Source organism: Cydia fagiglandana, chromosome Z, assembly GCF_963556715.1.
Source record: "Cydia fagiglandana chromosome Z, ilCydFagi1.1, whole genome shotgun sequence".
In the NCBI taxonomy this organism is placed as follows: domain Eukaryota; kingdom Metazoa; phylum Arthropoda; class Insecta; order Lepidoptera; family Tortricidae; genus Cydia; species Cydia fagiglandana.
This window is the reverse complement of record NC_085959.1, coordinates 35525700-35535752: the sequence shown is the minus strand read 5'-3', so window position 1 is coordinate 35535752 and position 10053 is coordinate 35525700. Positions and strand designations below refer to the sequence as shown.

At 38.8% G+C, this 10053-nt stretch overlaps 2 protein-coding genes across 2 annotated transcripts; both read left to right on the top strand.

Moving 5' to 3' along the window:
• Positions 1 to 22: 22 nt before the first annotated feature.
• LOC134678350 (argininosuccinate synthase) lies at positions 23 to 4107 on the top strand. Its single transcript, XM_063536896.1, has 9 exons — positions 23 to 150; positions 314 to 419; positions 697 to 942; positions 1138 to 1283; positions 1971 to 2092; positions 2540 to 2691; positions 2820 to 2911; positions 3308 to 3456; positions 3853 to 4107. The coding sequence occupies exons 1-9, from the start codon at positions 86 to 88 to the stop codon at positions 4014 to 4016; spliced, it is 1242 nt and encodes a 413-aa protein (XP_063392966.1). The 5' UTR covers positions 23 to 85; the 3' UTR covers positions 4017 to 4107.
• Positions 4108 to 7612: 3505 nt separating this feature from the next.
• LOC134678163 (mediator of RNA polymerase II transcription subunit 22) lies at positions 7613 to 9077 on the top strand. The gene is made up of 3 exons (XM_063536617.1): positions 7613 to 7823; positions 8147 to 8248; positions 8787 to 9077. Exons 1-3 carry the CDS (start codon positions 7727 to 7729, stop codon positions 9002 to 9004), a joined length of 417 nt encoding a protein of 138 aa, XP_063392687.1. The 5' UTR covers positions 7613 to 7726; the 3' UTR covers positions 9005 to 9077.
• Positions 9078 to 10053: the final 976 nt, after the last annotated feature.

Genomic DNA, 10053 nt, shown 5'->3' with positions numbered 1-10053 from the left:
TCAGCATTTAGTTGTAACAACACCCCAACGCTGGCCGCTGTGCTCAGTGTTTACTTACAATCCTCAAAGACCGGACACTTGCAAAATGGCCAAAGATCTCGTAGTCCTCGCATATTCCGGCGGCCTGGATACTAGCTGCATCTTGAAATGGTAATATGGAGTAGCATATAACAATACATACCTATGTCAATTTTCTTCACATCATTTTTTTAAAGCGTAAATGTTGCATGCCCTGCACTAGACACAATGTATAATTCTTATAAAGAAATGTAGTTAGTTTGTACCTAATATCTCTCATCAATTTCACTTTTAGGTTGATCCAAAAAAAATATGATGTAGTGTGTTATATGGCTGACATCGGCCAAGACGAGGATTTCGGAAAAGCAAAACAAAAGGCGAAAGCCATTGGAGCTAAAGATGTAAGTATATTATTTTATTTTACTATCACTGTATTTGAATATACATATTCTTTGTTTGTTCATAATTCATAACAACATAATCTTCAATAATAAGTTTAATAATTTAGATATGACGTATGTACTAGTTTCCTATGATTGCTGCCGTATAAAGGAACCCTTAGCTACTTTCATTTTATTAACTAAGTTGCCATTAATCTGGTCGTAAATTAAGTTATACGTAAGTCACAAGATTAATCATGTGATTATATCCTAAAACTATTAACCCTGGTAATTTAAGGTGATCGTGGAAGACCTCCGCTACGAATTCGTGACTAACTACATGCTCCCGGCCATCCAAATGGGGCTAGTATACGAAAGTCGCTACTACCTGGGCACCTCCCTGGCCCGCCCGTGCATTTCTGTGGGCATTGTCAACGCCGCTAAAAAGTTGGGCGCGAAATACGTCTCTCACGGCGCCACGGGCAAGGGAAACGATCAAGTTCGTTTCGAATTGAGTGTGTATTCTCTCTGGCCGGAGGGCAAGGTAAGACTTAACCCTTTAGTCCGTAGCGGCAACATACTTGAAACAAAAACTCATCTCTACTAATAAGAATTACGGTTCGAAATCGAATGACTACAAAGGAATGTGAAATGGTTAAAGGGTTGGTACACTTAACCTTTTTTAAAGGAAGCTGAATTTGATATTGGCAAATGATTTACTTTACTTTTTTTTGAGTAGATTATCGCTCCGTGGCGTTTACCAGAATTCTACGAGAGGTTCCAAGGGCGCAGTGACCTTATAGAATTCGCCAAGAAGGAAAACATCCCAGTCTCTGCTACGCCGAAAGAGCCTTGGTCTACCGACGAAAACATCATGCATATAAGGTAATGGGCAATATTCTTTTTACAAGCTTTTATTTAATTTCACATGTCCGGTTGCCTGTGCGTCTGTAATCAAATCATGCAAGTTCATCACCCCTTCCCGGTTTTCAATTTCGGTAATGGTCCCATCGAGCTTATCCGATGATGGGGACAGGCGGCAATAGGAACTCTGTGATATACCAAGGCAACCCAATTGTGTTTGGGGATTTTAGAATTGTCGCGATGAGTATTAGTTGCCTGGGGAAAGAAAAGTACAGTCAGCGATAAAAGCAACATTTATACCTAAGTATAGGAGGTAAGCTTCGTATGTCACTGGCTAATTATCATTAATTATAATTATACCTATCTCGCGCGTCGCATGATGGTCCCTATGACAGTTCATTTTTATTTGGAGTAACTGAGACGTAAATTGTTCTTACCCAATTCGTAAAAGGTGTGATAATTTAGAAATGTAACAATTGTAACATTCAAATAATTAAAATACGGAAAAAACATAATTATTCAATTACTTTTTAAACTAAACCTTACCAAAAGTGACTCGAACAAGAGGTTATCATTCTAAGCTAGAGGTAGAGAACATTGTTATTTTAATCTTCTGTAATCATACTAACACCTTAATATTTCGCCATGTCCGTCTGTCTGCTTTCAAAGCCCCAAGTGTCCACAGTAAACCTTCCACATCTTATACAGCTATGAATCAGGGGTTCTAGAAGACCCGTCAGCCATCCCTCCCAACGGCATTTATAAGATGACTAGAGACCTCCAGCAGACGGAAGACTACCCGTGCAACATTGACATCAGTTTTGACAAAGGTAAAGGAATTCACTAAAATCTATATCTTGTATTTCTTTCTTTGTCGCATACCCATAATAGGATGAAAGTGAAGCGATGTATTGTAGGTATTAACTAGAATCTAGACTAACGTACGGTATGGTTCCCTACATTTCGTGATTTGATTATGATAACTGACGACGTGTTACGTCATCAAGTTTAAAGTTACGATTATCATATATGGAATATGTTTACCTATTCTTTTATCTACTATCTTCAAATTTTATTAATTCAGTAACACAAAAGTAATTAGAAACTTTATTACAAGCTTTTTTACTTCTTCTACTCGCCACTAGATGTCGCTCTAAGTCCCACATCATATAGGCTACAGATGCTACAATAATTATATTTTTTCATTGTTTTACTCGTACCTTTGACTCTTAGTATTAGACTACCGGTCCATAAAACACTTTCCTGTTTATTGTCAGGTGTGCCGATCTCCGCCACTATACCTAGCGGCCACGAGAAGGCCCTGGTAGTGACTGATCCCTTGGCTTTGGTCGAAACCCTGAACAAGCTGGGTGGACAACATGGTATCGGCCGGATTGACATCGTCGAAAATAGATTCCTTGGCTTAAAGGTAGATACTACTACACCCATTTCATACTGAAAAATCTTGGGATCCCCATACACAGGCAAGATTAATTCTGGTTCGGAGCAAGTTTCTGAACTATTTTGTACCAAATACATATAAATTATTGTTTGCAGTCTCGAGGGTTGTACGAAACACCGGCTGGCACAGTCTTACACGCTGCTCATCTTGACCTCGAAGCTTATTCTCTAGACAGAGAGGTACTGAGGTAAAGTAACAATATCTAGTAACATCGCCTTTGAATCCTTGCAAGTAAATTCCGTCCAACTTACTTACTGCTGTGGCAGGGCGACCTGAAGTGGATCTTGGCTTCTGACACCAAAGACCACCATGCTGTTCAAAGCCGTTTCAGTCCAGTCAACGGCGCCGAGTTCCTTACAAAGATGTAAAATAATATGCATAATGTATTGGTTCGTTATAAACTACAGTACTGAAGAAGTTGCGAAACAAACCTGACAAATTGACACCTCAGTACATACGAATCTAATAATGAGCTAATATATTATGTGGTAACGTTGCTTAGCGTCGGGCAGCCATGTTACCATTATAACTGTCGAATACCATTATAATTAGAGTGTACGTGTATGCTTTTCTCATTCGACAGGTTAAAGAAATACCTCCAAGACAAGATGGCCGATTTCGTTTACAACGGATTTTGGTTTTCGCCTGAAGCGACTTATACTTCACGGTGTCTGCAGATGTCACAAGAGACCGTAACCGGCACGGTCACCGTCAGACTGTTCAAGGGAAATGGTAAGATTTATGATAATGAGTTAACGACTATAGGAGTAAATTAATTAATCTTATGGCCGCCAAAAACGTCAACTAAAGCACGCGGCTACAACCCAATATCAACTTTGGTGGATTCCGACAAGGTAACTATACGATGACGCGCCACACACGACAGCGCTCAAAGGTTTGACTTCTATGCAATGCCGCGTTTCTTATTATTATTGTCGTGGACGGCGCTATTTTATTGCGTTTACTATACTTACTGCTAAGAGTATATTATAACTTATAAATTGTAAAAGTAAAATTAGACTTAACTGACCGTTGTCACAGACACAAACATTAAAGTCATTTTAAACCATCAACACTAGATGGCGTGGTTAATGAAAAAAGTGTTCAATGTTTTGTTTCCTGTTCCAGTGACAATACTAGCCCGCAAGAGTACAACCAGTCTGTATAATAAAGAGTTGGTTTCAATGGACGTCGCCGGCGGGTTCTCTCCGGGCGACAGCACCGGTTTTATCAACATAAACGCCTTGAGGTTGAAGGAATACTCTCGGTTTACCGCCCAAACTAAACTTTAATCTCAACTATCGCACCACGCAACGAAATATACATATGTATGTATGTACATTGAAAAATGTAATTGTTAATTAATAAATAACATCCAGAACATCGATTGACTTTTAAATTGAATAAGAGTTATGGCAATACAAGTGCCTGGCAAGTGGCAACATTCACTTATCCTAAAACATCGATAAAGATTATCAAGTTAGCAATAGCTAAGATTCCGGTACAAATAAGAAAAAAAATAATAAAAACTTTTTACAAAAAAAAAGCAAACCGACTTCAAAAAGGATGACATAAAATATTATCTTTTTTTTAAGTCTATGCGTTATCAACTAATATGTTTGAAGTCGGTGCCAAGCCAAATTTTGAAACATACCACGGTTTTCGTGCGATTCGATAAGGATGTACGTTGGATTGCCTTACACGACGACAATGAACGCACTTTCTGTAGGTACAGTCAACGTTAAAGATATGTTTCGCCTTATTACAAAGGAGTAAGGTGCAAAAGTGTAAACTAAGAACATATATACCTCGAAACACATGATCAAACCTTCTTGGCGCAGTCCGTACAATGTTTCTCATAGTTATTATTAGTGTAAATCCAATGCATTTATTTGCCGTCGTATTTTTTAAAGAGCATTTCTTACTAATGCTCGAACAGTATATAGCACGCAAGTGTGGGATCGGGGCTGAGTTATTTCCCGTCCCTTATCCAGAGTACTACATTTTAAAATATAAAACAATTCTAGGAATTTACCTTCTTGCCAAATTTCACCTAAAGCGGTTTAGCCATGAAAAGGCGACAAAGAGGCAGGCAGAATTACTTACACATTTATAAAAGTTATTAGTACAGTTCTAATGGGATTTATAGCCATAAAGATGATTATTTTTTACTAGTAATATTACTACTTGGCTTGGCACCGATTTCAAGCATATCAGATGGTAACGCATAAACTTAAAAAATGATAATATTTTATTTCATCCTTTTTGAAGTCGGGTTGTTTTTTTTTTGTAAAAAGTTTTTATTTTTCAATTTTTAGTTTTAACGCATTGTTAAGAGCGCAACGCATTTAACACTAAATTCGTGTACCTATTACTTTAATAAATATGTAATCAGGAATTTCCTCGAGTCCGTCTGGGAAATTATAATTCCTGTCACTACACTAAATCCATCCTCCGCCCCGCCACTGACCCAATCCCTCAACCCCCCGTACCCCGCAGCGCATCAACCCCTGATCCACGAACCCCTCGACCCTAAACCAGCAACCCTTCAACCGCCAGTCCCCGACCCCTTAATCCCTGACCCCTTAATTCCTAACCCTAACTCCCGATCAGTATAGTCTTACCAGCTTACCACGAGTTTGACATTGATATATTGATGTAATGGCATAGTAGTGCGAGCGAGATGCATAAAAAGTAAGTTACGAAGACTTTAGCGAATATGTTAATGTCAAACTCGTGGTAAGCTAGGCTACTGATCGGGGGTAGTGTCATACTCATGGTAAGGCTACAGTTGCACTACATCAAATTGGTGGTTTTCGGAAGCAAGTTACTTTAGAAAACACCGAAATCACTTTACACGTGCCTTTAAAAATAAATAAATAAATAAATATTGGGGACATCTTTTTACACAGATCAACCTAGCCCCAAACTAAGCAAAGCTTGTATGTACTATGGGTACTAGGCGACGATATACATACTTATATAGAAATAAAAAAATAAATAAATAATTTATAAATTGAGGAGTTCCCTCAATTCCTCATGGATTCCATCATCAGAGCAGAACCAAAAATAATACGAAAACACCTTCGAGGTAACTTCGACCAAACAAAAAAAAAAGTGCCCATTAGGGCAACCTTCCACTAGCACTAAAACGCAAACTCATCGACATGTGTATTCTGCCTATCCTAACCTACGGTGCAGCAGCAGTGGTGGCCGAGTGGATATGACGTCTGACTTTCAATCTGGAGGTCGCGGGTTCAAATCCTGGCTCGTACCAATGAGTTTTTCGGAACTTAATATGTACGAAATATCATTTGATATTTACCACTAGCTTTTCGGTGAAGGAAAACATCGTGAGGAAACCTGCATACATCTGCGAAAAAATCCATAGGTGTATGTGAAGTCCCCAATCCGCATTGGGCTAGCGTGGGGACTATAGCCCAAAAACCCTCTCGCGCATGAAAGGAGGCCTGTGCTCAGCAGTGGGACGTAAATAGGCTGAAATGATGAGCCTACACGGTGCCCAAACTTGGTCATTAACAGAAGTCCAAAAGTCCCGACTCAAGATTTGCCAGCGAGCAATGATATGGCCGCTAGGTGGCGACAGCGCCACGCGCGGCTTATGGCAAACCCCAAAATTGGGGTCGAACGGATGTACTTTTAGCTACCTGTAGCAAAGCGACGAAATCGCGGAGTGAGCCACGCCTGGCTGCGCTCCAAAACTGGGCTATAACCGCGAAAATCGAAGTTCGCAAGTTCGCGGGGATTTTTCTCTGTCACTCTAATTACGCCTTTGTTGGAGTAAAAGAGAAAGATCCCCGCAATTTGCGAATTACTGTTTTCGCGGTAGCCGCTCTGGAATCGCAGATGTGGGTGTGAAGCAAGCCGCCAAGCTCAAGTGGGATTGGGCGGGACATATCTGCTGGATGCACCCGGACTGATAGGCCACAATAGCGGCCGAAATACCTACTAAAGAATAGAGTCTGGCTAGCCAAAAATTGTTGACAGATATTTCGTTGTTGTATCACCAATTGTCTATGATTTGAAAAAAAGCTAAAAGTCAGTTGTCGATTTATGTCATTCATTCAAATTGTTTGCGGTTTTTATGGGGTTTATTTTAAATAATATTAATAATTTCTATGCTGAGTGAGGTTCACAAACTATTATTTAAGCTCGTAAATAATTACGACAATGTGCGAAGTCGACGTGTAGCGTTGTATAATGAAAAAGTGCAATGTTTACAACTTCTAACCAAATGTAAACAAAATACGAGGTTGGTGCTCTATAAATATTTTGATACTTTAAGTACTAGTTCTAACATTTGCCGATTACTTTGATTAAGTACGTGAATTTATTAATGCCTGAATCTCATAAATAGGACAAGTGTATAAAGAAACGGATAAATTAAAAGTTCTGAAAAATATCTATAAAATCTAAATATTGGAACGTAAACATGTGTGTTTGTCGTTGACTGTACTTTAAATAGTGGTAGAAATTATGTGAGCTGACTTTGAGTGCACTTAAACGTTTATTTAGCTTATTTCCTTAGGTACCTTATTTGTGCACAGAATATCAAAGATATTGTCTAGTATCAAAACTATAATTCCTACTACACAAAGTGTGACCAGCCCAAGATTTTTTGAATTTCCCGCCAATAATTTAGGTAAAATTTCAGTAGCTAGAATAAATATTGAAGTGAGGCTCACTCCTCAAGAATTCATCACATTTGTTGTATAACAAATGTGATTATTTGCCGTTCTTTGCGTAATGGTTCCCTTCGTGCGCAAGTCCAACTCGCACTTGGCTGGTTTTTTTTATTACTTGATTTTGAACGCTACGTTAACCATAGACAATAAACTTATGACAATTGACTCATCTGTGGATTGACTACTGTCACCCATGATAATAAAATTGTTGATGCTTTAATGCAATCAGCGTATTTAAAAATATTACAGTAATTATATTTCGAAATACCACCGTGTCATTTGCGTTACCCTGAAATATGCACAGAAATTTGCCTCAAAACAAAGAAGCGTTGTTGAAATCCTACACTACGCGGTTGAAAGAAGATGTAAAGAGTATGCTGGACAATTTTGAAGGTACTACTGCTTATAATTTACAGATTAAACAGTATTTCTGTTACTTTTTTAGTATGAAAAGTAATTGAAACATTTCGTCAATAGTATGGGCATAATGCAATCCTCTATCACTACACCTTATAAAACAAAGAGTCCCGCCGCGTCTGTCTGTGTGTATGCATGTTTGCTATAGACTCGAAAACTACTGTACTTTTCATGCGGTTTTCGCCTATCAATAAAGTAATTCTTGAGGAAAGTTTAGGTGTATAATTTGTTAATGTTTTGTGTAACCCATACGAAGCCTGGGCGGGTTGATAGTACTAAATTGACAATTATGTTTTCAGAGATCATTAAATTGGCTAAAGGCGAAAATGAGTCTCAATTGAACAGGATGACCCAAATAGAACAAGACACATTTGAAATGCAAGTCCGAGCTGCTAATATTGGTAATTTCCTTCATATATTATTACTTTCATGAACCTATTTCTCTTATTGCAAAAGATAATCAGATTGAATTTATTGGAATTGGATTACATTGGATTATCGTCAGAGTGGTAAATCATGCTGCTGAAAACTACACACTTACCCCCTTATTCATAAACATTTGCTAAAGTTGACAAGCCAATAATTATTGTTTGCCCCCTTCCGACATATTGGTATGATGGAAAGGGACAAACAATTATTATCAGCTTGTCATATTAGTAAATATTTATGAATCAGGGGGTTAGTATCAGGAATTGTCAAGTTGACTTAATAATAAGGTTATGTTATGTGTGTTCTACATGACATAAAAGCTCTCCAAGGGGCCTCTACGTGTTGGATCTGTGTCCCCACACAAGCCTATCAAAAAACCGGGATCATAGGCCCGTGATATCCAAGGTTATGTGTTCTGTTCCTGGTCCTATTCAAGTGTCTTAGCCCCGTCACTGCCTCTGCCTAGGCAAACATGCCTAGTAATACCTAAGGTGTTTTTTATTGTTTCAGTGCGAGCTGGAGAGTCCCTAATGAAGCTGGTGTCTGATATAAAACAATATTTGATTTTAAACGACTTTCCATCAGTTAACGAAGCTATCACTCAGAACTCAAAACTCTTCAGGACTAAGCAGCAAGAGTGTGACCAGAAATTGATGTCCTTACGAGATGATATTGCCGCTGATCTGTATGACCTAGAAGATGAATATTTTACTAGTATATATAAATAATTAATTTTAATTGTAATTGATAAGCATTTTAATTTTAATTGTACTTTACATAAAATCATTATTTCTTAAAAGACATTTTTTTTTATTTCATTGTTTCACCTCTGGTTTCATGTATCACACAAGTTCAAGGCAGGCTTAAGGCAGAAACATAGTTCAGAATACCAAGGTAATTAATTGGCATTAATTAAACCTAACAGAAATTACAATAGAAGTATAAAGTCTATCATAACCCGTCAACTACATACTAATTAGCACATTTTCATGATGAACCTAAATGTTTTTATTTTAGACCACATTGTAGGGAGATAATTAAAAAAAAAGTCTTGGTGGCCTAGCAGTAAGAGCATGTCTTTTAATCTGGAGGTCGCGGGTTCGAACACTAGCTTGTATCAATAAGTTTATTGGAACTTATGTACGAAATATCATTTGATATTTACCAGTCGCTTTTCGGTGAAGAAAAACATCGTGAGGAAACTGGACTAATCCCAATAGGGCCTAGGGCCTAGGGGTTCGAAGGTCAGATGGCAGTTGCTTTCGTGCAAAAACAAGTCCCTAAGGCACTTGTCCCACCAAGAGCGAGTAAGCGATTAACTATCGGCGATTTTCTCGCCCAAGAAACGAACAAAAGATTAGGATCCTGTGTTAGTAATAGAGACACATATATTAATAGTTCATCGCTGGCTGTTCACACTGCCGGCGAGAACACTCGCTCTACAAGTTTGTCGCCGCGATAAGATAAAACTAGCTCAGCGGTACTCGCTCGGCGATGCTTGCTTCGTAGTTAGAACTCAAGCTGCGAGACCAATCAGTCTGCGACCTGCGTGTTCGGCTACGCTGCACCGCCCGAGCGAGTGACGCGAGTAATAGCCCGTCGCACTCGAACACTCTCCTATAGCCGAGCGACATAACTTGGAGCTAACACTCACTTCTCGCCGCTCGCCCACTCGTTTCTAGTTTATCGTTCTACTCGCTTATCGCTCATCGTCGGCGGTGGGACAAGTGCCTAAGACAATTTTTGGGAGGAAGATAATGATGAGATAAGGAGTTAA